This window comes from Corvus moneduloides, chromosome 8, assembly GCF_009650955.1.
Source record: "Corvus moneduloides isolate bCorMon1 chromosome 8, bCorMon1.pri, whole genome shotgun sequence".
NCBI lineage: Eukaryota > Metazoa > Chordata > Aves > Passeriformes > Corvidae > Corvus > Corvus moneduloides.
The window spans coordinates 29,843,794-29,869,712 of record NC_045483.1 but is presented as its reverse complement, the minus strand read 5'-3'; the positions used below and the strand labels follow the sequence as shown (position 1 = coordinate 29,869,712).

The 25,919-nt window shown below is 43.1% G+C and overlaps 1 protein-coding gene across 2 annotated transcripts in view; it reads left to right on the top strand.

Annotated features, from left to right (window-relative positions):
* Nucleotides 1-6,067: 6,067 nt before the first annotated feature.
* The window catches only part of CCDC6 (coiled-coil domain containing 6), a 51,390-nt gene continuing 31,538 nt past the window's right edge, over nt 6,068-25,919 (top strand). The window contains exon 1 of one of the 2 annotated variants that reach the window (XM_032116037.1): nt 6,068-6,429. In XM_032116037.1, the coding sequence (XP_031971928.1) occupies nt 6,118-6,429 (312 nt within the window). In that variant the 5' untranslated portion in view covers nt 6,068-6,117. Of the gene's footprint in view, nt 6,430-12,686; nt 12,729-25,919 lie in introns of those variants that run through there. The other variant, XM_032116038.1, reaches the window with a different exon arrangement.

Below are 25,919 nucleotides of genomic sequence, written 5' to 3'. Positions count from 1 at the left end.
TGTCCGAGCAGGCTGTGACCGCGGCAGACGCCTCTCCTGGGCCAGCACTGAACGTGCCCAGCAGGGCAGCCCCCACCGCTGGCAGGTCCCAGTCCCCAGCTACTGCTGCACGGGCACCTGTGTCACAGCTTGCTTCTCTCTTTGATACAGAGAGACAACAGAGAACGGAACTCTGTAGCTAAATTCACAGAATTTAAAATTCCGTATTAAATGCTGCACAAACAGGATTTTCTGGGTGTTGGTTTTGTTTTGCACTGAGTGGTTCCAACAGTAGCTCAGGGTATTTGGGAAAAACAAGGTTGAAGTGTAAATGGTCGTTTGAGAAGGAAAACAGAAATCTTGCCAGAACTAACAAACAGCACAGACAGCTCTGGAGTAAGTGAGGACCCTACCTAAATGTGCACTTTTGTCTTTTTTTTTTTCTTGTTTTCCTCAGTGAGAACATTCTCCTTAGAGGCAAAATTTTCAGTCATGGGACTCTGATTGCATCTATTAAAATAAACTTGATTGCTAAATACAGCGTTATTTGCATCCTTTGATATTTGATTTAGCACTACTTAATAATGCTCCAGGGTATCCTACCGTACTTTTTCCATTTCTGGAAGAATACCAATTGCATTTTATTTGTGGCCAATAATAATTTTAATGTCAGAAATTCTAAGAGCTCCCATAGTGCAGAGCTGACATTAGTGGGATAAGTGGCAGTCACTTGCAGGATTGCAGCACCCTGCTAATTAATGCTCATTTCCTGGGGGGTTGTTTAACACAGGCTTTGTCTTTAGCACACAGTGTGCAGGAAATCGAGGTGCTCTTCTGGGGAGGTCACTGCAGCCTAGGATGTGTGGCACATGCTCCCAAAAACCTCTCCATGCCCTCTAGGGAAGGAGTTTATAACTGGGGCTTCTTTGAGCAGGACCAAGATAAGAACAGTTGATGAAGCTCGTTGAAGTCCATCAGTGGCAATTTTATCAAATTTTTGTACAAACCCAGCGTGAGCAGCTTGGCCTGGAGGAGCTGTGCCAGCCTTGCAGGGTTGGAGGGCTCTGCAGGAGCAGCATGATGGCTTTGGGCCAGCCCTCTCTCCCCAGGGAGGGGGTGCAATCCAGAGGGCCGGGACTTGCCTGGCTGAGGCTGGTGCAGGGATGCTGGGCAGGGTATTGGCAAGGGGCTGGGTTGTTGTCCTGACCACTTCATGATATATGCAAAAGCTGCTGCTGATCCACTGCATCCTTGGCCTTGGGGTCACGTGTGGGGATTGCCAAGGGACAGGAGGAGGGGGGGAATGCAAACAGGACCTCTGTTTTCAGGACAGATCCTACCAAACTGGGGCTGGAGGAGGAGGAGCTCCTGGCTCAGCTTGCCTCTAACCCCTGAGTGAGCAAGGTAGGGAAAACATGGTCATAGTGCAGAAGAAAATATTCCTGCGTGGTTGAAAGTACAACAGTTTTCTGATGGAGATGTCGACCCTTTAGACCCAGTCTGCTACAAAATGCTTGACAGAAAAAGTAGGCCGTTACTGGGAGAGGAAAAGGTTAGTGAAGGACAGAAAAATGAGCTGCTCAAGGCAAATCTATGTATGTGTCACATTTTTCATAACTGCTGATGCTAAAAACAGCATGCAAATAAATTGTGCATGTCTTTATTTATTTGACCCTAAGTCCTGGAGGAAGACAAAGATTTATAATAAAGTTTTGTTGGTACTTTTCCCACCACAGTAATGTTCAATTATTGAGAGCTATTTGGGCTATAAAACAGCAAAGTACAGCAATCCCCTTCAATTCACCAACTTCCTTGGAAGGCTTCCAGGGGCTGGATATCATTATGACATGGCCAGACCAACAGAACCAACCTAGTACGAACTCTGAAAAAAATACCCTGGGGAGAACAAGGATACAAAAGCAAAGGCCCAGAGCTGAAGATGCGTTAGCTACTGGTTGGCTACCACAGAGCACATTTTCATAGTCAGATACTCTATCCTACCAAGACACTTCTTTCCTAATCCATCATTCTGATGAAGTAATTGTTGGTCAGAAAAGCAAAGCAGCATGACATTATTTTCATCAGAATTGCTTGTTAGAAGACATGTTTTAACTTGCCTCAATTGTTGCCTTAATCCACAATAGTAGCGATTTGGGTTTCTTCTGCTCATACAAATATTTTTCAAAGCTTTGTCCCTTTCTACAACCTCTCCACATAAGCGCACCATTTCCCCCTTTTAACCTTCCCTTATGTACAGGTCACATTCTTTTTAATGCTACTTCAGTTTATTTTCCTAGTAGTATTTGTCATTAATTGCATTTCATGCAACTTTGTCTTTCCATTCCCTCTTGCCCCCCATTTCAGTCAGGTACTCTGAGTACTATGCAGACTTTTTTCCCTTGGGTTAATTAGCTTCAGTTGGCCTTTTCCTCTTCAGTCTATAACTACTGAATATTTTAATGAAATTGTATTCTTATAGAAGGCCTTCCAGCTGATTAATGGACGTCTGGAATTACATTAAGGATTACATTAAATCTCTGAACATATGTCTTCTGACCCCTCATACCTAGAAATGTGTTTTATACAATATTCCTACTGTTGATGTGAGTTTATGGAACACTCTTTCTAATTGCCCATTGCCTCCTGTAATGATATTTTCTGTGAATAAATCCCTGTTTTATTATTTCTTCTTCTTGATTGGTCTGCTCTCCTACTCTAAGGGTGCTGGTGACGTTTTCATATTCTTTATTTCAGTGAGCACCTTCCCTTTATGCCTTATAGTTCTGCATTTATTTTTTGTGCAATAAAGAGATACTGAGGCAAGGAGGGTGGGGACCTAGTCCTGCGGATGCTGTGGTAGTGGCAGGCTGGTTGTGGTGACTTTTCCTGTGGTGCCAAGCCCCTTGCTGCCTGCAGTGGGGACCAGGACCAGTGGCACCTGAGCAGCCCTGTCAGTGGGGCAGCCTCTGGTTTTGCTATTTTTGGTTATACCATATATTTATACTTTTTAATTGGTTTGGCTAACATCCTACAGATGTGAAAAGCATGTGATTTTTTATTTTTGGGGGGTGCTAATTAGGATAACGTTTTCTCTCCCTGTTTAATCTATTAATTTGGAGTAGTTGGCTGTAATTGTAATTAAATATACAGGTACTATTTTTTAAATGACTGAAATGCTGTTGCGACAAGAAAGATGCCACCTCAGATCTAAACATCCAGGGCCCTTGAGTTTCCCTCCCACTCCTCCACTGACTCAGTGTTTGTCATTGGGCAAGTAACTCAGCTTCCTACCTCCCTTCCTTGCCTTCCAGGGCTATTGTGTGAATTAATTAGATAATGTTTCAGCATGGCTTTGAACTAGAGAGAGCTACAGAAGTGCCAAGTTATAATTTACTGTTATGAAAGTTGGCGTGCTGGCTGGGAGTGAGACCTCTGATGCCAGCCCAGCAGAAAGAGAGAGGGACGGCGAGGCAGCTGGGGGAAAGCTCCCCTCTAGCCTCAAGATCCCTGATCTCCATAGCTGCTGTCTGCACCACTCTAGAAATGCTCTGCTGAAGGCAGCACCAGCAGCTGCCTGGTGTGCTTCCAGGGATGCAGCCCCTGGCTGAGCCAATCCGGCCCAGTTGCTGGGGTGAGGATGTTGCCTGCACCTGCCTGTCTGTTTTCAGGCTAATTTTGGTGTCTGAAGGAGCAGAGGACATGTCCTCTGGAAAATTATAGTGCTCCGAATCAGCAAAGCACTTAAGATTAACACTGATAGGTCTGAAGAGTGGCTTAAGGTTAAGCACGCCGTGGGGCTTGCTGGGTAAGATTAGCCCGGAGCAGATGCGTGTTTTGCTGATTCAGGCTTTCAAAATATTTAGGCCTTGATTCAGCAAGACACTCAAATGTGAGCAGTCCTGGAGATAACTGGCTGATCAAAGCTGGGCAGATGGATGGAGAAAGAACATCAAGTCACAAACCTGCTTGTTTGGAAATGAGTTTGATTTGAGGAACACATGTGTGTGTGCACAGAGACAAACCAGCTTTCCAGCTATCACCTGTGCCGTGGAGGACGTGCATGAAATAACATTTCCTCATGACCTAGCGGTGTCCAACCAGCTTCCCAAATACCAGCAAACCTACTTGAAAGCAATTCTGGTGAATTGCAACTGCCCATCCAAAACAGTGCTCACTATTTTTTTTAATCCTATTTTAATCCCTCGGGGTTTTTATCCCACAGCCTATGCTGGTGGAAAGGCTCAGCCTGGACACAGCTGCAGGGCAGAGGAGCTGGCAACTGCCCCAGGTTGGGCTTGTCTGGCCCTGCACACCCAGGAGTGCCCAGGGATTGCTGCAGGGGCGTTTTAGGACAGCACTGAAAAGGTCTCACAAGGCCTCATGGATGTCATCAGCTGATCTGTGCATCTATGGCAGCATCTTTTGATGACAATGCTCTTATGTTTTGGGAGAAATCCCACCCTAACAAAGCCCAGAGATGGGAAATCCAGCTGTGGGGCAACAGCTGCCAAGGTGGTGCTGAGGGTTTCTCAGTGGCTTTATTACATGTTAATGTCATCACCAGGATCAGTACGGAGGTAATGGGATGCAGGAGTGTGGCTCAGTTTCCACAGGGGTGGGTAGGGGATGCAGGACCTTTTCTAGCCTGAAAAGCCCTGAATTGATGCCTCCTGATGGGGCTGAGGCAAAGCTGTGGGTCTCTGCTGGTGCTGGATGAGGACTCCTGCTTGACCCCCTCTCCATTCTGAGCTGCGTTGGAGGCAGCATCACATGCCAGGGACAGACACACGGACAGAGATCCCAGCAAACAGTTCCCACTGCTGAGGAGCAGGAACAGCCCTTTTACTGCTTTTCTTGTGATTAAGAGACCAAAAATAAAATGACCTGCACTTATATTCCCAGGCAGGCAAAAAGAATAATTACTTTACAGAGATGGAATTCCTTCATATATTATAGCCATTAAAAAGAGTAAAATTTGAAATTTACTATGGCATGGAACAAAAAGGTAGTGCAGTTAGAGATAATGAAATCCTTACTTGCCATTAATGGAAGAATTACTGTTGTTAAAAGACCCCTGCATAAATAATTGAGAAACCAATTATACAATCTTGGTGACTAATTTATCCAGAAGCAATACAGACCATGTTTTGCCATAGAATACATGGCACATATTCTCCACTATAGCTCGCTGCTACTCTGCAAAGAAATAATTTTTTTTTTTAATTAAAAAAAAAAAAAGGGGGGAGGAAAGAAACTAATGCACCTACTAATCAGGAAATACATTATCAGTAATGAGAGATGGGTGTCCATATATCTTAATTTGAAGCGGTTTTGCTGATGTATGGAGGCCTGAATGAACATGCCAGCTGGTCTGTGTGCTGTGAGGGGAGCGGGACTGGCGGCCGGGGCTGTTCCCCCAGACCCCGAGGCCAGGCGGGTGGGGGTCCCTGCTCCGTCTGCCGGTGGTGGCCAAACGTGGGGGGCTGCGAGCCAGGGAAGGGGCCTGGCCGGGGGTACAGCCCGGGCAGCGCTGCGTGCGCCCGAACGCCACCTCGGTACAAATACTCTTTAACAAAGCAAGGTTTGGGGCTGTTTGGGTCGTGCGCAGTGAACCCCTGGGCTCCCCCACAGCGCTTTCGGGCGAGTCCAGGGCTTCCCCTCACGGGTTCTGTGGTACAAGGCGATGACCCCCGCAAACGGGCTGTTCCCCGCGGGTGCCCGCTGTGTAACTGATCCCCCGGGCACGGCCCGACCGGGCACATCCCGACACCGGGTTCAGTGTGGAACGGAGACCTCCCGGCCACATCCCGTGTCCAGGATTCGGTGTGTAGGGAGCCCCCCGGGCATATCCCTCGGTCCCAGGTTCTGTCTGTCCCAGATTCCCGCTCCCGGCACATCCCTGTCCCGGGGTCGGCTGTGTCCCGGATCCCCGCTCCCGGCACATCCCGGTCCCGGTGTGTCCCGGATCCCCGGTCCCGGTGTGTCCCGGATCCCCGCTCCCGCTGTGTCCCGGCCGGCGCGGTGCCGGCGCGGGCCGCCAGGCGGCGCTGTGGGCGGGCGCGCGGCCCGTCTCGGCGCCGGCGCGCGGCGGGCGCCGCCCCCTGCTCGGGCGGCGGCGGCGGCGGCGCGCGCGGGGCGATGGCGGACAGCGCTAGCGAGAGCGACACCGACGGCGGCGGCGGCAGCGGCGGCACCGCGGGGCCGCTGTCGGGGGGCGGCCCGGGCGCCGGGCCCGGCTGCGGCGCGGGGGGCGGCGGCGGCGGCTCCTCGGGGGGCGGCAAGGCGGGCGGGATCGTGATCTCGCCGTTCCGGCTGGAGGAGCTGACGAACCGCCTGGCCTCGCTGCAGCAGGAGAACAAGGTGCTGAAGATCGAGCTGGAGACCTACAAGCTCAAGTGCAAGGCGCTGCAGGAGGAGAACCGCGACCTGCGCAAGGCCAGCGTCACCATCGTGAGTGCGGGCGGCGCCGCGCCGGGCCCGGCGGGCGGAGAGCGGGGGTGTCCCCACCGCGGGGTGTCCGCGCAGGGCGGGCCCGGCCCCGGCCGCGGCCGCGGCCTCCCCGCTGGCCCCCCCGGCTCCCTCCCGGCTCGCCGGGACGAGTCACCTCGGGCGGGCCCGGCTGTCACCGCGGCCCGGCCGGCGGGTGCGGGGGACACGCACAGGTGGAGTCGCCCCGCGCCCTTCGCGCCTCCTTCGGCACCGGGAGGGCACCGGGAGCGGAACCGGCGAGGAGCCGAGGCGGTTCTCTCGCCCGGACCCGCGTGGCCGCCCGGCTTCCCGCGGGGAGGCGGCCCCGCCGACCCGCCCTGCCCGGTGTCCGAGCGGCGGTGGCTCGGGGAGGGGCCGGGCAGGGGAAGGGCGATGCTCTGTGTTCGTTCCCCTGAAGTTTCTCAAAGTAAAGATTTTCTTGGAGTTTAAGTGATCTTCGGAGATTACGGATTAGCTCTTCAGCCGTCACCTCTTCGGCCACTGTGCAGAAGCGGCGAGCTGCAGGAATAGCGTCTTGGTCATGAGGAAGTGTTTGGTTTGTCTATCATGTTATGTTAGCTGTGGTATTTCAAGTTCTTTGAAAACTCATTTAAAATAAGACTCTTAAAAATAATCCGAGTAGCACACACAGCACTCTGTCCCGGCAAGTGCTCAGCTCCTGGTTTATGAGTACTCTGAGGATAACTTGGAGTTTAACACCATTTTATGTGATGCTGTTAGGCAGGAATCCTCAGTAAAGTGCATATCAAAATACTACGAAAATATTGTTGTATTGTTCTCTATGAGTTGGGGAGTTAGGAGTTTAAATTAGGGGGATTTTTGCTAATTCAGTGGCTAGAGTGATTGTTTAGGTGTTGTAATAGTCATGGCCTGTATGCAAAGTAGGTAACTTGCTAAAGACTGATTAAAGGTAACTCTGATACTGTCCTGTACATCCTTGCCAGTGCAGGTGGAGACATTTTAGGAGAGACCAATCCCACCTGTGTGTGCTCACTCTCATCTCATCTGATTTTTCACAGGGGGCTCTTCATTATGAGCGTAGTGTCTGTTTTACTGATACTCAGCTTTTCCATTGTCAATACATCTAGCCAAGAAATGGAGCTTGCCTAGGCATACCTCTCATCTACTCCCAGTAGTAAGCATTCAGCGTCTAGCAGGATGTGGGCCGGAAGAGTGCATGAAATACAATACAGAAGTAATTTATTCAAGGATGACAAATATAGTGCTAGTCGGGGAAATGTGTGCTTTGTTAATACTTTACGAGAAGAGAATGTGCCTTAATTAGGTAGCGGCAGAGTGCCTTCTAATGTTGAAAGGGGCTAAGGCACCTTGTCAGTCAGACATTTTCTCTCTGCCTGTTAGAAAAGCACAGCATCTTTCTGAACCCTTGGTAGGTGTACTGTTTGTAAACAACTTGGCAAAAATGCTTGTGTGCGTTAAAGTTCTGGCACTGCCTCTATGGACTGATCATCTTACATTTTCATCAGATTTTAATTTATAAAAAGGAGGTATTTTCCTTAAATCTGAAACTCTGTCTGTTTTTGACATCTTGGATAAAGAGAGGAAAGGTGTTAGACTTTAATGGCAACCTGTAGGGTGTCTGGAAAACTGACATCTTTACGTGATGCTGTGGCTTTGGTATGCTAAACTGTGTGCACAACTGAGTAAACCACTTCTAATTCAGCAAGTGGCGAAATAATGAATGCAAAACATAACTTTTTTTCAGGCCACTGAGACCTTGTGCTGTGGTTTACATAGTCCATAATGTAAACACATTTACAGTCAGAATACTTTGTTGTGTGGCTCTAGTATGCAGGTGACTGGAGATGAACTTTATTGGAATGTTGAAATGTGTGCCATCCGCATGTAAATGTAATAGGAATAGAAAATTTTCTGATTGTCTCCACTGTGATTCTAAACCTTTGTCAATTTGCTCCTCCACCTGCCAGCTTCGGCTCCTCGCGGTGTTTCTGTGCTGACATATGGGCGCTGTGTACGTTTCCTGTTGTGGCCATTGTAATGACACAAATCAGCTTTGATTTTTATCAAGTGTTGAGGACAAGCTGTGAAGCACAAATGGAACTGACAGGTAGCCAAAATAGCAGGTGAATGACTAAACCTGTGTGCTGTAGGTGAAGGTGACTCCTCGAACCACATAGCTCTTCATCTGCAAACCTTTCACTGATCCTGTTGTTTGAGCTTTGTTGTACAAGGCCACAGAGACTCTTTGCTTTCTGCAGCTCCCACCATTGTCTGGAATGATTTTGAATATTTTCCCTTTAAGGTTTGCCAGTTAGAAGGTGATGGTCTTCCACCTTCCGCTTGTGTTCATGCTGGTGTAAGTGTTAATATGACATCTCTTTGTGTTTGCAGTATTGTTGGTGTCAGCATGGATATATTCAGTTCAGGAATTACCTAAATTGCTTGCCACATAGGATCTTATTAGTTCTATTTTGTAGTTAACCCTTGTGTCATAGGGTTGAAAATAAGCTTTAATTGAGTGTAGGAGACTTACATTAAGTAGTTGCACTTGGAAAACTGAGAAGAGGTGTTGGCTTGGCAGGCTTGTATGCTCACTGACTTCGTATGTACTCTCATCTAAAACATGTGAAAACAAATTCTGCTTTCAAGCTGAAATTGGTAAAGCCAGCTTGGACTAAGTGTACGTCCAAAAATATGTGTGAGCTGTACTCCTTCCAGTAGGCTGAAATGCAAATGAAATTATGCTGCTGTTCATGTGCAAGGCTGTGAAAGTAAGTAAATATATGTGATTACTTTATCTCACCTGCTATTATTGGTAACGAAGGGTGAGAGAGGGAGCAAAGCAGGGAGAAAGCTGGGGATATTTCAAGTGTTCTCTGGCAGTGTAAAAGCATTACATCAGAAGATGCAAAGTTTCAGATCAGATATTAAGAAGAAATGACTAAGATCACTCGAGCCATTTGCAGAGGGTTCATTTATATGTATTTAGCAATCTCTATTGTATGATCTCATGGTGTATTTCTGCAAGGTCTTTTTTAGGAAATGGAACGGCTGGTGCCTAGGTTGGGAAAAAACAGGCGCCTGGAGATCTGATATGCTGTGTGTTTGAGATGAGAAATAGTGAGTTTTGGTTATAGTGCTTCACTACCAGAAGTGGATTTCCTGTGTGAATTTGCATAGTTTCTTGGTGAAAAAGGTCTGCCAAGGAGATGTTGTATTTAATGAGCTAAGCCTGGGACAGCACAAGTTCTCTAGTTAAATAAGAGTACCTTCAAACTTGGGTGGTGGGGTGACTGCTCTTCAAACAAATGAATTGCTGCATGTAACAAAAGCTGAAATACTTCAGTTAGTTGTAGGTATGTCTTGGTCAGGAAGTTTCTTTTGAAGTAGGTAGAACTTGGATTTCTAGCTCCTTTTTTTCTACTCTTTAGTGTTTAATGTAACCAAGCCATCCTATTTCAGTGAAAGCCATGTAACCTTTAGCTGATACTGAAAGCATTTTAGTTTTCTTTGTTATTGTTTTGAACTGACAGGCCTCATACAAACGGAATGCTTCTAAGAACAAAAAGGGGTTTAGCCCCTGATTGCTACGTGCTTACTCCAGGATGTTAGATTCGGTAATTTAATTCATGTAAATTGGCCTACTATAGTTGGACATCTTCTGTGGAGTTAGAAAATTAAGATGTAATAAGCCTTATTCTGTTAGTTAGTTTTTTAACTGAGGTGAACATAGAGTTTTTGAGAAGCATTAATTTAAAAATGTTCCCACTCCAAAATGTTTGATATAGCAGTGTTAATGCATTCTAACATTTTACGAGAACATTTCTCTTTCATTTTCCCCAGTTTTGCTATGTAGGTAACAGCATTATCCTAGAAATCTCGATTTGTGGTGCGGTGTGGATCCCCAACAGGATCATCAATTCAGATGAGCCAGTCTGATCCGAAGTGCTGATGGCATATGCTGGCTTTTGTGAGCTTGCCATGAGTTATCACTGTCTGGTAACGCCTGCTGCAGCACTTGCTGCCAGGGAACACTGGCACATGGGCCTGCTGCGGGTTGTGAGTGGCAGTATTTTACCGTGAGACCTCTGCTACCCTTTTTTCTGTAGCTAAACCTGCTCTCTGCACCTTGGCTCCCAGCTTAACTCTTCTCATTCCCTGAATGCTGGCAGAGGGCAGTTGCATTTCCTGGCTTCTGGCCTCCTCTGCGATTCTGCAGAGCCTCGTGAACAGCCTCCCACCTGTTGGGAGGAACAATAGAAAAAAACGCCTTACTCAGCTCCTATTTCCTCGCCCCCTACTTAAATCCTGAAGAAAGTTGTTGCTTTCAATAACAGCCATCTCCTGAAAGCAGATAGGATTTCTGGGACTTGCAGATCAGAAAAATCCTGTGTGTTATTGTAGACTTGTTACAGTTTTCCCAATAACAACCAGATTTGGATGCTGGAAATAAATACAATTTTGCATTTTGTCCTCAATGAAGTGTGCGCAGGGATTTGTGTGTGTGCGTGAGATCTGCTGTCATGGGTCTTCATGGAAAATGTCTGCCTAGACAGATAGTTTGGGGAAGTGAATGGGTGTGCTGTATTGTCAAAAATCTCCTGAAAAAATGCTCTTTTCTTTTCTGGAGTTTGCACCAGAATTTCAAAGCAGAACACCTGTTCCAGTACAGACTGTGTCTATTAACAGTAGGAGAAAAAGGGCAGGACAGGTTATCTGAACTGAAATAGGAACCTTTAAAAGGTGCTGATAAGGGCATGAGGATGAATGAAAGAAACCAATTAGTAGCAGATAGAAGTAAAAACCAAACCAAGAAAGCAAAAATATTAATATTTTACAAAGCGTACCTGTGAATCTGTTATTTACTCTTGATTTTGAAGTAGGTCTTGCTTGTGTGAAAAATACTCGCAGTTCTGTGATGTCTTTTGTAGGTGTAAGAAACCTGCTTGGGGCTTTTGTATCCAGCTGTGTCATTTATCACTCCAGTTTGTAGCTGGACTAAACTGAAAGTAGCTCAAAAATAATTTAGAAATGCTTTGCTTACCTGCTTTTTAGAGTATAGACAACATTTTTGCTAAGATTAGCAACTTCACGCACCATGAAGGGCCATCCAAAATTTTTCAGGCATGTTTTTCCAAGAGCCAACATGTAAGAAATGACTGTCTGATATTTCAGTTTTACATTTGCTGCAGATTCTCAAGAAGTTTCTGTTAACTTCTACAAAACGTCTGTAAAGGAAAAAGGAAGTTTAGTAATGCCCTTTGGTGTTAGCTGCCTTGGCCCTTAGGTTAGCATGGTTGGAGCAGTGCTGCTTTTGCTGCATGGATGGTGAGCCTGTAGTAGGAAAGTGTAGTAGCATCTACTTCTCTTTGGTAGTTACACACAGCCAGTGGCGTATCAGGTTCCCAGGGAAAAACACTGTCCATGTGCTGTTAACAGAATGTTACTGGGGCGTATTGTAGACCTTCCTCAGTGGTGGTTAAAATGCAGGCAAACAAAAACCACAGAAAAAGTGAATGTTTCTGGTCTTAATTCAAATATTAATCAACAGGAATGCTTGTACTTTCAGGGAGTTTGAGGCTTCAGAGGTTTACTTAATCATCTGCTTTGATTTTTGTTACATGGTTTTGTGAGTTGTTCCTGCACTGAACCTTGTAACTAACCTTGAAATGTGTCTTTGGAAGGGTATCCAGTTTTAATTTGAAGACTCTTGAAGGCGAAGAATCACTCTGCTTGGAAAAGCTTTGGTGTCCTGCCCCCTGTTCTTCCCCATCCACTTCATCAAGGCTGAGCTGTTGGTTCCTGCTGTGCCTTTTGGCTGGGTTAATGAGTGTTCTGGATCCTTTGCTTTCTCCTCATGAAGATACAGGCTGTAACAGGCAGCTTCAGTTTAAATTGACAAACTAAACTAAGCTCTCAGGCTCTGAGATGCTGGGAATCCAAAGTGTTGAATTAATACGATGCACTGGTCTAGTCTAAGCATCTTTTTCTGCTTCAAATTTGCACAAATGTTTCTGATAGCTTAATTTGGAACTTTACTTATTTTTATAACTTTTTTTCATCCAGTGTGGTCAGTTGTCTTTAATGAGGTTGCTGCTTTGTGCTTTGGCTAATTTGGCAGAAATACAGTTGCACACCTGTGCCTCGTTCAGGTCCGATTTGTACTGCTGGGTTGTCCAATAGCACTTGATTTTGTTCAGAGAATTAATTAATTGTGCAGGGAGTATTTTAAAGAACATCCTGCTTAGTAGATGTTGGTGAAATGGAATTTCCCACTGGTGAGTATTTTTGAGGTCAGTAAGCCACTTTGGAAATCCTGATGTGTACTTTATTTTATAACCATTTTAAAATAATGTTTGGTGTGTATTACTAAATCAAAAACTCATATGGTGCCTTATACACACCCCACACCTTTGTGGTTATCTTTATTACAAATAGTCCTTGGTTGAAAGATGAATCTTTGCTTATCTGCCACAACCTGTTCTCTATAAAACCATGCTGAATGACCTGTTTAATATTTGTATCCTTTATACAGTAAATTAATTTGTTTGCAGTGTTGATGTTGGGTTGATACCAAACTCTGATAACAGCCTAGTTTTGCTTGCCTTTAAATATTATACAACAACTATACCTTTTTTATCAGTTACTTTATTGATGTTCCCATATTTAATAATGGTGGAATGGCTTCAGTCAGTAGGAATACGGGTATATTGCTCTGAATTACCTTGGGGATGAAAGTGAAATAAGAACTGAAATTGTAGAGTACGTTTGGGAATTTTTAATGAGGCAAAGTTCTTGGTATTTCTGTGGGCTTGCTATTCTGCATAGAAAGTAATTTTGCTTCTCTCTTAAATGAACTTTCTCATTGAGGTTGTATCATGAATTCTGTGTTAGAACTGGTTTGTAATCAGCTTTTGTTTTAAGAATGCTTTTTATTGTCAGGTTTGAACATTTACTGAGACTAAGGGCCATTCTTTCTTAATGTATCTCCAGTGACTTAAAAGCATTTTGAAGGAGAGAGTTGCTTTGGTTTTTACTGCATTGTACACCTAACAACAGGTTTGCTTTCAATTGTAGAAAAAACAGTCATATGTGCTCCTGCTGTATATCTGCCAGACATTTTTCACCTTCTTTTTAGTCACTTGCCCAAATGACTGTTGAGTTTTACATTATTCACATCAGCTGATTTAGTAAAACACTGGAGTTTTTAGATCCTCTAGTGCTGTTGCTGATCCCAGTATTAGAAAGCTAGTATAGACAAGATTTTAGAATAATTTTCAAATCCTGGAAGTTCTGTACTTCATTTTAGTTGTGGTTTTGACTTTAATGGAGTTTGAATTTTAATACTGATTTCAAAGGATGAATGAAAATTATTTTACTTTATTAAACTCTTTCTTTTTCCAGAGTAGGTACGTGATCGTCTGTGGTTTTCTTGCACTTGTTAATTCTGTTTACTTGTTCTCATTGCTTGTTTCCATCTGCTGCTGATATTGGCTTTAATGTTGAAGCTGTTGTTTTCCAAGTTCTTAGTTTTAAATGTCGGTATACATGGGGTGTATTTTCAGGTACAGACTCTCAGTGCTAAAGCTCCTTGTAGTAATTGAGCAAACAATATGAATTTGTGGCACACAGCTGTGGTGAGCAAGCTTATGCATCTGCTGGAGACTTCACAAGAGGTTTTCTGTCCACTACACCTCATAAGGCGTGGGTGGGATTCCAGGTGGGGACTAGAGGCATTGGAAGCCATTGAAATGGCGACTCTGTGGCAGCTGCAAACAAGACTGATGAGGCAGCTTGTGGGGTGCTGCAGGAGAATGGAATGCCAGTGTCTCACAAACAGACCTTGAAATGTGATTGAAATGAAGAAATGAGACAGTGCTCTCCTTCGCAGGAATGAAAATTGTCAGCAGTAGACATCTGATGTATTTCAGCACAGCCTTGTAAAAACAGTGAGAGAAACAGTTGCTTTGCTGCTCTTTTTTGGGCCAGGGGGTAGGAGGAAGTTGCTGAATTTAGCAGGAGAGCAAGAGGTGAATCCTTTCGGTCTTCCTCTTAAAGAAAAAAACCCTACAAAATGAAGGAGGAGAATAGGGACAAAATGTACAAATTGAATTATGCACAGGATTTGGGATCCAAACAGAATGAATGGAAGAAGAGAGAAGAGAGGCAAAAAATACAATATAAAGCAAGCTCCCCTGGATGTGTAACAGAAAACATTCTTGTGATGTCTCGCTTCCAACCCAGCAGCCTGGGGATGTCCAGAAGGGAAAATCTCAAGTTCTTCTTCTCCAGTCAGGTCCTTCTGTCTGACTGAAGATGTGTCTTGACCTTAAATTAGGTTGTCTGTTATTGTCCCATTTCAATGTATGGGATGGAGAGCAAAGTAGAAATTAAGGCAAGACAGTTGAGGTGAAGTATTCCACAGTAAAAATGTAAGTGTCTTAAGTAGGGAACTCCAAATTACAGATGTGCAAGTTTCACATCTCTTTCTGTGGGGCGCAAGGGTTACTTGGTGAAAGCTGAAGCAACTTTTACAGAAATATTGAAGCAGTTTCTAATCCTGGCACTTGAGTTGTAATTCAGTTAAAATGCAGGCATTGTAGGCTAATTGGTGCCTATGGGGACTATCCTTTCAGCTCCTGAGAGTCCTCTGTCCCTTCATGCATTCCCTTGCAGCAGTTTTTTTCCTGGAAAAGAAGGTACTCCTTCAGCTCGACTGATAGTCTAATTGATGGAGAAACTCTTCAGATAAGGCTTTTCTTCCTCTCTCAACTCTGAATTTTATTCAGTTTGAAATTTCTAATATGACACGCAATCTGGTCTCAGTTTGGGGAAGGTTTAGTAAGGTGGGTGAGCATCTGTTCAGCCCTGCTTTAGATGGAAATGGCCTAGCAGTGTTTCAGCTATCTGTAAAGTTTCCTCATATGCTTTAATTTTTTAAACTGCCTAAAATGTGGTGTTTCTGCTTATTACTGTAAAGTTAAGACCTTTTTAGTTCCTTGGTGGTGGTGGTGATAATCATACTTAAAACTCCTACCACATACACAAATTATTCCCACAATGATATGCTTGGTCCTGAGAGAAAGTATAAATGTTTCTTAACAAGTCAGAAATGATACAACCCAGCAGTGTTTAGCATGCCACGATATGAAGTTATGCTTCTTTCTGTGACTTACAGTTTAATTTCTACTTTCTCCAGGTGGTGGGATTTCCACTTTGTTTCGCTTCATTTTCAAATAAACAGCAAAAGCCACTGTTACAAAATTTGCAAAATGTAGTGTTTTAACCACCACTTTCTCAAGAGCTTTAAAGGGTACATGTTTTTCACATCTGTTAAAAATGAACAGTAGAAATTTTGTTGTGGCTAGTGTTGCCAGGGATTATTAATTAGGCAAAACCTCTGTCCTTACAGGCCCTGAAATCCTGGTTGGGTCAAGAAGAGGGACATTCCCAAAGTCCGTTTCAGAGAGTAAATTAAACCTGAAATGTAGATCTGCAAAAAATCCCTTTTCTCTGAATATTGAGACATGTAACTGGAATGTTCTTGCTCTGTGAATGAAAGGGTGGGTAGGCATTTCCTAAAACTTTCTCTGTGTTAGACCTACTTCTCCAGTTCTGTATAGGATGAATATTCAAGGATGATTGCATTCCCCCACATCCTGCAAATCTCTGTTTGTAGGGGCCAGAGACAGAGAACAGAAAGGCAAAGGTTGTATTTTTTCATATTTCTCATCATATTTTCATACACAACATTGATAAACTTGTTTCTTGTGTTGAAATCCTGAAAAGAGATTGCTCTTTGGAATACTGTGATATGTACTGTAAGATCTCCAAACTGTAGAGAAGGAAAAAAAACAAAAAACTACCCACTGACTCCTAGGAGGGGTAAGTAAAAACATTTGTTTGCTGTGATGGAGCTCAAGCTAATGTGCCTTAACAATGAGTTGGACAGTGTTGTGTTTGCTTTGTGAATATGTTGGTTTGGTTTAGGACAAGGTATGATGATAATTAATAACAAGTTTCATCTCCAGCTCTTGTTGATCACTGTGAAAGTGTTTCTCTGGAAAGTCAATGTGTGTAAGAGGAAATTGGGGGAGATTTTAACCTTCTTAGGAGGTTATTTATATTGAGTGGCTGAGGACACCTTGCTATTGTGGGGAAAAACATTGCCATCCGTAATGATTACCTAAGCTGTATTTAAATTAGTCATATAAAACAAACAAAAACCCAACAACAATCCCATTTTCTGCCCTGCCCACCACCAAATAGAAAGGGTTTAAGGGTTTTAAAGAAAATTAAGAAACTACATGGCGAGCATCTACAGTTTGAAAACCCCATAAATGGATCTTTATCTGGTAGTCTTTATCCCTAGTTTTAAAAAATTTAAAGGAGGACAGGTTGATTGATGTAGATACACCAGAGGTTTTACACACTCGAAAGAAGGATCTACAAGTGCTGAGAGCCACTTTTACCTAGAAGGGAAGGTTGATGAATACACAGGCAGTTGGTGCTCAGGACCCAGTTGAAATGAGAAAATTGCTGCCTGGGAACAGGTAGAGTTGCTGATAATACCTGTGGCATGCTGGTGGCACTGCATGGCATGTGCCATGCAGCAGTGGTCTGGCACCTGCTGCCTGGAAAAACTGGGTATAACAGAATTACACCTCAACTCTTATTATGTACTCTGATGAAGAAAAACACGCGTTTCATATTTACATCCTTGAAATTAGTTACCTGGACTGCATGAACTGAAGTAGGAATTTCATGAAGGTTATTTGGGGGGGGGGGGGGGTGTCTGTTAAATCTCTGTTCACTGCTTTTGTTTGTGCCCTTTTGTCTTTGAGTGGAGAAACAGTTGTGACTGCAGAACTACTTGTAACGGGAGTTTGCTGTGGTAGCGTTTTGAGCAGGCGATTGTTATTTTATCACACAACTCGGTGCCTGTTAGCACCCACACACCTCTGAGCAGAAGCTGTGTATTAAGTTAGTCACCTAATAGTCTACTCTGCTGCTAAATCTTTTGCTGTTCCTACTCTGAAACTTTGGGAGTGTGCGGTTTTGAGTTTGCTAATTGGTCAGTCCAGCAAAGTAGACTGGTTAATATGTGGTTACATTGAAGATAAATGTTGTTTTATCAGTGGGCAGAGAACAGACTAAAAACCATTTAAAATATGTTAATTTAAGAATTGTTTATGCATTAGACATCTGATATCACAGAGTAATGTGGACTGGGGTGCTACATTCCTTGTAGGTTTTAGTACTAATGGTGGTGTTGCTGAGATTTGACCTGTTGTTATTAGTTTCTAAGAAGCATGACAACCAGATTTTGTTAAATTTAAGTATTGTAGATGTAAGTCAAACAAACCACTGCATTTTTAAAGGATGGTTATTCCAGTGATCACACAGCCTGTGGAAATTAATTAACACACACCACTGCCAACAAAACAGTATATGCTGTTTAAATTAGCTATGAGCTATAAGCAATATGATCTTTTTTCTATCTTTCATTTTGATAAGTCTGTGCATTTGAAAATTGAGACAAACTCAACATAAAACTACAAATCTCATTATGTATATATGTGCATCTTTGTGATGTTTTTCAGCAGTTTTTATAGAGGCTGAGCAAAAGCAAAACCTGTTCCATGTGCTTCTGTTTTCCATTTGTTTTACACTATTGATTAACTAGCAAACTATTTCCAGTACGAAAAATCCAACAGTAAAACAGCAGTGCCACTAGAAGTCAAAGGGTGAAGCAAAAATTTCTTTCTAGTAGTCATCAGTAAAGGATAAATAGAGAGCTATTTCAAACTTTGGTTCAGAGTTTGATTCAACAGTGTAGCAGGATTTTCTGTATTGGCTGTCTTTGTCAGTGTAAATCTTTAGCTGGGTACAAACTAGCAAACTAGCAAAGATGTCCCTGGCAAAGCACCCCTCATCTCCTGGAGATGTGTTGCCGAAGCTTTGTGCTGGGGATGGTCCCTTGCCCGTGCTGGACTGATGGGGGAGTTGTCTCACATTCTTGGTGCCGTCCTGGCCATGTTTGCATGTGCAGTCATTTTGAAGCAGTATTTTGCTTGTATGCAGTGAACTTGAGGACGTAGGGGCAGTGGGTTTGTTGGTGCTTATATGCACTATACTTACTTTACACATGCACTGGAAATCAGTGCTGCTGAACATGCAGCAAGTGTAGGAAATGTGTGCTGCATGTTCAGCCTTGGGACGGAGGAAGGGCCTCATGAAATAGAGCTGTTTGGAAAGGTCTGCAGGCTAGATTTAATTTTCCTGCTGGGTCATTCCTGCCTTGGCCTGTGACTTCTGTTGGCTCAGGTTACAGCTCTTGTATGCTGGAAGCAGAGACTCCAGCCCTGATAACTGTCTGGGAGCTTGTTCTACATGATGATGTTTAAGTGAATGAAAAATAAGAGCTATAAAGCACGTTTCTAATGAATAGTCAGATTCTTGAGGTTGTCATGCTGAGTGTTCAAAATAGGAAGTGTTTAATGTGTGCCTGTACAACCCTGCTACTTTTTCCTTTATGGTGCTTTATTACCATATAATTTTTAGTTACATTAAGACTTGCATAGCAATATGTGTTCATGGTTAAACTGTTCAGTAAAAGTTACTGATACATTTTTCTAGGCCCTATCTTGACACTTTGTTGGTCATAGAAAATGTGTTTTTTTCACATGCTGCATTTTTATTAACTACTTAATGCCAGTATTTAGATTTAGTAAAAACCCTTGAAGAGACTGCACTATGTTTTTTCCTGTTTTGAAGAAAGCTGTTTAAATTAGTTTTCAATTATGTAAGTAAATTCGGGAATTGATTGTATTAATTATGAAATCCATATGGCTTGTTATACTTCATTTGTAATTAGCCAAATGCATTCATTTTATAAATATTTATGCATGTCAGATGAGCTTGTTTTCAAAACTTGCTTATTTTTACCACTTGTGTGTTTCAGTTGTGCAAGGCTTTCAGGTCAGCTTCAAAATGCAGAGAGAGAAGTACGTACAATGGGATTGCATACCGTCAAACAATTTACTTCATTGCTGATGTTAAGAGATTACTTGGCATGAAAGAATACCAGTGACTTTTGTGTTTAGGAAGCTGGTCAGTTCTGAGGGCTTTTCTCAAGTGCTCTTCCCAAACCACGAGATGTATGCACCTGAGTTTTTGTGAGAAGTTCCCATAAGGCTGCGTGAGCGATGTCCAGCTGAAAACATTTGACTGGGATTAAAACTGACATGGGAGAAAAATGTATTTCTAGTGTTGTTTGAGTCAGCTTATTTCTCTAGTCAGTCTGCACCCGTTGTGGATTTGTGTGGCCATATGCTGCATCACTTGGTAGGCATCGAGGGAAAAGCTTGCTATGCCTGGAGCTGGCGGCAGGAGTACTGTGACAGAGGCGTTTTGACGTGTCTGGCCAAAACCTAATTGACCTTTTAAAAAGGAGCAGGGTGGGGGATGAAGGGGACAGAGAATTTCCAACTATAAATGGAAATTAAAAGGAACTGTATTTTAATACTTCAAATGGTAGCTTATCATAAGGTTATTCCTTTATTATTATAATTATAAATTGTTGTTATTATATTAAAAACCAGGTATCTTTTTTGTCTCCTCTTGCAGCAGAACTCATCTACTGAATAGTTGAAATATAATAGTACTTGTGCTTTGAAGCAATTCTGCTTCAGTGGCTTTATGTTACACACATTTATGTAATGTTACACACTAGGTAATGTTTAGAGTAGCTGAAGTTCTCAGGATGAGTTCAAGTAATGAATTTCTTTCTTCCTTAGTGTATTTTGAAAAGAACTTTTGGTAAGCCTGTAAGTTTGTGATTTTTGGGGGGGGCGGGGGGGGTCTGTTTATTTGTTTTTAGAAGCCAACCAACCAGAAAAATGCTTTCCTCCTACACTGCCAGGTTTGTGTTTAAAATAAAACAAAAAAACATTCCAGCAGCTTGGGGTTCTGAAGGAACCATTCAAAGGTATCACTACTTGTTTGGGGCTTTTAGGAGATACTGTATGCCCAAAGATAAAAATGCACAGTTCTTTCTATTGTTCTCTTACTCCTGAAAACTCATCTTAAAGGAGGGGAAAAGAAAACAAAGAAAAAAGTCCTTTCATGTCAGAACAGAGGAAACGACCCTGGGGGTTTGCCATAGATTAGACAGGAAATCACACTACAAGTTGACCCCAGAACTTGAATTCCAGCTCACCACTTCAACCACGAGAGCAATCGCTCTTTTCTCTGCAGACAGGCCACCCAGCTGAAAGAAGTACCTTTGCTTGGGTGGGAGGAAAGCTGTACCCACATCGTTACTGGGGCTTGGGTGGGAACTCCTTGTCCTTCAGCCCTTACAGCCAGGAATGTGCTGCTGGGCAGTCACTACAGTTGGCAGTAGTGGGAGTTCTTTTCTGAGTTGCTGCTGACTTCTGTTCTTGTGGTGGTTCATGTTTCTCCTTGTCTGAAAGGCACGTTGCATGCACTTTGGTCATTTCAGATGCAGCTGGAAGGTTTGTAGGAAAAAAATAGCTGCACTGTAAAAGTTTCTCCTCTGAGGGAACAGTGTCGGTTCACTGGAATATTCATTGCATTTGTAGATCAGTAGTTTTCTGTGTCGTTTTAACCTGGTGCTAGAAAGTATGGCCAGAGCAGTCACTTGAGTCAGTACTGCTAGAGGAGGAGTTGGGAAGCTTCGATTTTATTTTATGCAAGAAGTGCATATTCTAAAATCATGTCATTGTAACTTTCTGCATTTCTCACCCTGTTTACCTCATCCTGTTTAGTAGGACTTTTGGGAGGGCTCCTTTCTGAAGTGACAGCTTTACTTCAGTGTAACATGTGCAGCGACTGAGATCATCTCTTCCCGAAGCTGTCCCAACCCTTCAGTCTATATTCAGTAGCAAAGATTGAGTTTCTTGTGTCAGATTAAACTGCTCTTCAGCTCCATCTACAGGGTTACACTGTCCACAGGGTCCTGTCAGCAGGAACTGCACCAGGAAAAGATGGATGAAAGGTAAAGAGGTCATGGTGGCTCTTGACATAAAGATAAAAGTCCTTCAAGGGTGGATTAGATCAAAACAATGCTTGGTAGGCTGTTTCCAACAAGATCCCCTGAAATCTTGTGTCACCTCTACCCTGGATGCTGCTGGAGACAGGTGATGTTTGTCAGTGTGCAGCTGGGCATGCTTGATATGTGCCTTGCAGGTGGTCAAGTGTAAGTGCCTGGAGCAGTTTGTGAAACATTTGCTACTGAAATTGTCTGAAATGACACCTGACACTAAAATGCAAGAACATGTTCATGTCAGGTCACTGATAATGTGCTGATACTGACTATAGAGTAGGTATTAATTGGATTGCTGAACTTGCTTGCTGTGCAGTAACAGGAAGACTTGTGAGGCTTTTAGAAGAGCTAGTGGGGGAAAAAAGGGATTTTTTAAAGTTTGGGGTGTTTTTTGTGTTACAGTTTATTTTTGTTATTTGACTGTGTTCAAGCTGATGCCTCATCAGAAGTACTGGATTTTGCTGTTTTATATAATGCAGTGCCACTAGAGCAGTGTGGTTGGTGTATGGTGCAGTGGTACAGAAAAAGAGCATACGACCAGAAACAGAAGCTGCTGCTTGTGCTAGAACCAAAACAGCAGAGGGAAATTCAGCAGTGTGAACCTAGTTTCCTAAAGGTGTATTCACAAGAAGAGCTAAGAGAAGGAAAGTGCGTTAACAGCAAACCTTTCAGTTTATGGTAGTGTATGCAGCATGTGGAAAAAGAACTTTAGTGCAATTCACTTCCTAATATGATACTTGGTTACTATGTAAAGTTTAGGACAAATATGTTTCTTAGTTCTTTTAAAATTACTTGGGTTTTAAGCTCATGAGGACAGGTTTTTAGTACACTTCATGTATATCAGCTCTACTAGTGATCAGGATTTCACAAGCTTCTGCAATAGAAATAGCAGGATTTTTCTTCCTCAAAAATATAAGAGGTTTTTTGTGGTTTATATGCATGAGGTGCTTTTTACCTCCCTCTATTCTTGATTTCCTGTGAAGTAACATGATAGCCCTTGCATTTATGGTCTTGACCACAACAGTTACAGATTTTTCCTTAGTGGATGCATCCATGGAATGCTCCAAGTTAGCTACGTGTGGAGTTTTGAGACACAGGAGACAGGTGGATATGACTGTTGTTATGTAGAATATCTGTCGTGAAAGTAGATTGCTTGTTTCAGGTTTCCAGAGACTGACTGATAAGGTGTTATCATTTTGTATCACTCAGTGCCTTAGCAATTTATTTTGTAATATGATACCCAGAACAGAGTAAATGGCTGTTAATATTTTGGATGTTGAGTGTGATATGGATAATAGAGGAAAACCAAGAACTCTATGCCCTCGTGGAAGACAGTGTTTCTGATTTCTGTATTCTCTTTCCTTTTTCTGCTGATGATATCAAGCCTCTTTTCAAATACAGATACTTAATAAAAAGACAAGTTATCCCTTTGGAAAAACAATTTATTCACATCCAGAAAAATCAGTTTGATTATGGGCTAAATGAGGAACAGATTTCAAGATTTTAGGCAATATTAAGGTAAACATGAATTATTCTATTACTTGAGATAATTGAACTATCACCAACTAATGAGTAACAAGATGAAGGGCAAGTTTCAGAATGAAATTTAGAAGCAATATGGTAATGAATTATGTGCTTTGTCTTAATAACTGTCTGATGTTTTTCAGCTAAAATGTTTGTGTTGAAAGTGCTGTCCTTGGGTAATTAAATGGACATTCATTATATTCAATATGCTGTGTGGATATTTGGGGCTCACAGTTCATTTGTAGATGTGTAGGGTTGCTGCTGTTGAGTTGAGAAATGCATTCTTTGTGTAGGGGAGTCGGATGAAATCCTACCTAGCTTTTCCCGTGAGCCACCTGCGTGTGGGCCGGGGTCCTGCTCGCTGTGGGCGCAGGGGTTGTTGTAGGGCGGTTCTTGAATGGGTGCACTGGGGCTGCTCGTTCCTGCTTCCTGCGTGCCAGCACGCTGCTTGTGTGGCACGCCAGCCTGGGAAGCAGATCCAGGAAAGGAAAATGAGAGGAGGAAGGGAAAGGCTTGATTTCTGGGTGTCTCCTCAGCCCGTGCTGGCCTGCTGCCTGGCCGCATGAGCTCCCGTGTGGGCACACAGGAGGGGCATTGGCCGGGACAGGGATCTTGGCAGCCTGCGCTCCTGTTGGCCTGGGCACCTATCGTTAATGTGACACCAGGATCTGGCTAACAGTGTTGTGCAGGCTCGGTGCTATAATAATGTGATTTTAGAGCTTTTGACTGGTGCAAAGCACGAGCAGAACAAATCTGTGCAAGTTCCAGATGAATAGAAATCAAAGCAGAAACACCCTCATTCTTTTGTTTTTCAGAACCAAGTGCTTTCTAATTTAATTTTAGGTAAGCTTGGTCTGTGTTACTGTCTTTTATTTTCTGAACCACCAAAAAACAGACACAAGCAGAAATCCTAAGTAGTGAAGGCAGTGGAGGAGTTGATTTTGGAACAGTATGCATGAATTTTAATGATTTGAGGACAATGAGTCCTTGCAATTTGACTTGTTTACTCTGTTCCGGAATGTCTCTGAAGACATAAGATGGTTAGTAGCTCGAAGTAAAGCCACATTTAGAAGCTGATAGATGATGTTATTCAGATCAGTTAGATTCCAGGAGTTTTAATCCTCTGAGATGTGAGCTGACAATGTAACATTTCTTCAGACCTTTTGGACAACTCCCTATTTTCTTGCTGTGACAGGTAATAATACCACTGCTGAACATTCTGGAGTACCTGTTCTCTGCTATGGAGATGCAAAACATTGGAGAGGGGGTGTTGTGCAGGACCTAAGCTGCTAAGTCAGTAAAGGCTGCCTGATCTTGCTTTTTCTTTTCTTTCTTTTTTTGTTTTTTTCAGGTTGGGGTTGTGCCAGCTCTGGTGGTGACAGGGAGAAGGGAGCTGGTGGCAGATAGATAGTAGGAAAGGGCCATGAAAAGAAAGCAGTAGAGATGGGAGAAGACACGAGAAGGCAAAGATGTGAAGAGAAGGACTTGATGGAAGGTGGACTCAACTGAGAAGTTTCCAAACCACTGCTTTAGGTTTTATGATACTGGTGATATCATGAGGAGAATTTGCAATTGTCCTGTTGTTTCACCAAATTGAAAGGCAGTTACGCTCTTTAATTAACTTTTCTCCTAGACATTGAAGGTGTCTAAGTAATTGGCTCTTAGGCTGCTAGGGAATGTATCATTTCAGTTAAAAGATCGCTGACATAATGCAATCTTTCAAGCATTTTCTAGTGTGAAATAAGTATAAAGAGATTGTTATTTTGGCACATTTTGGGCAGAAGATTATGGAAAATAAGCTTTCAGCAATGTGTCTGTTTCAGTTCTCAAATTTTCCTCTCTCTAATTTTACTGAAATAAAGCTTGCAGAATGTTTACATAAGGTATAAGCTGGTATAATTTTATTAGAATCAGGGCAAATCACATATGTGCAGTTCAAGTCATGGATTTCATTGCAGGGAATAAAACCTTTCCTAACACTATCTTGCCTCATTTGTTAAATGCAGTATTTGTGTCATTCAGTTGTTCCAGGCTTTGGACTGTAGTATTAAGAGTTGGCTCTACCGATTTGTAAGCTGTGATCTTTCATTTGCCTATATGAAGTACTCTTCATGGTCTTTTAGAGCAGGCTTTCAAAGGATCACTTTTATTTTCCATTTATCAACTTTATACTTAAAAAAACATACAAACATCTGAACTGTAGGGAATGCAAGAGTGCAGTCTCCCAGGCTGGCTTTCCGTGGAGCAGTGCGGGGTGCTAGCAGTAAGCTGAAATGGAAATTGTCACCTTTAGTAATTCTGCATGGGCAAGATTTCCCGAGTAGCTTGGGGTAAAGCTACCCCATGGCATTTTTGTGAGTTGCTGCTGGATGTAGTGGAGTAGCAGTTGTGAGGAGTAACATACCTGTTTTCCTGGTGGTGGGGTAGGAATTCCTGTGAGAGGAGCCGTGCTGCCTGCCACTCCGCATAGCTGGGTGAAAGAAGGGGAGCATTATTTGGCTCCTGGAAAGCAGAGCTCAGTCTAAGGGATCTGAAAAAGAGGCATGCAGCAGTCTGAGCTGTGCTTCAGCTTGTAATGGAGATCATTTAGACAGGAGCTCCTTTTTAGGCATAGAGTAGGTAAAAATAGGTATCTGAATCTGTAATGCTTTTACAAAGTTTATAAGGTTGGGGAGTTTGTTGGTAGGAGGCCACTTTAAAGCACCAATGCGGTTTCTCACATTAAAAGGTTGAAAACAAAAAACGAAGAAGGGTGCTATAATGCTATAAAAGGGAATGGTAACAGCACTTAGATCCAGCCTACAGGCCTACAGGATGATAAGCGTTTAAAGGGGAATGGAATAATTGTAGCTTTTTTGAAAGGAAACTTGCTCCC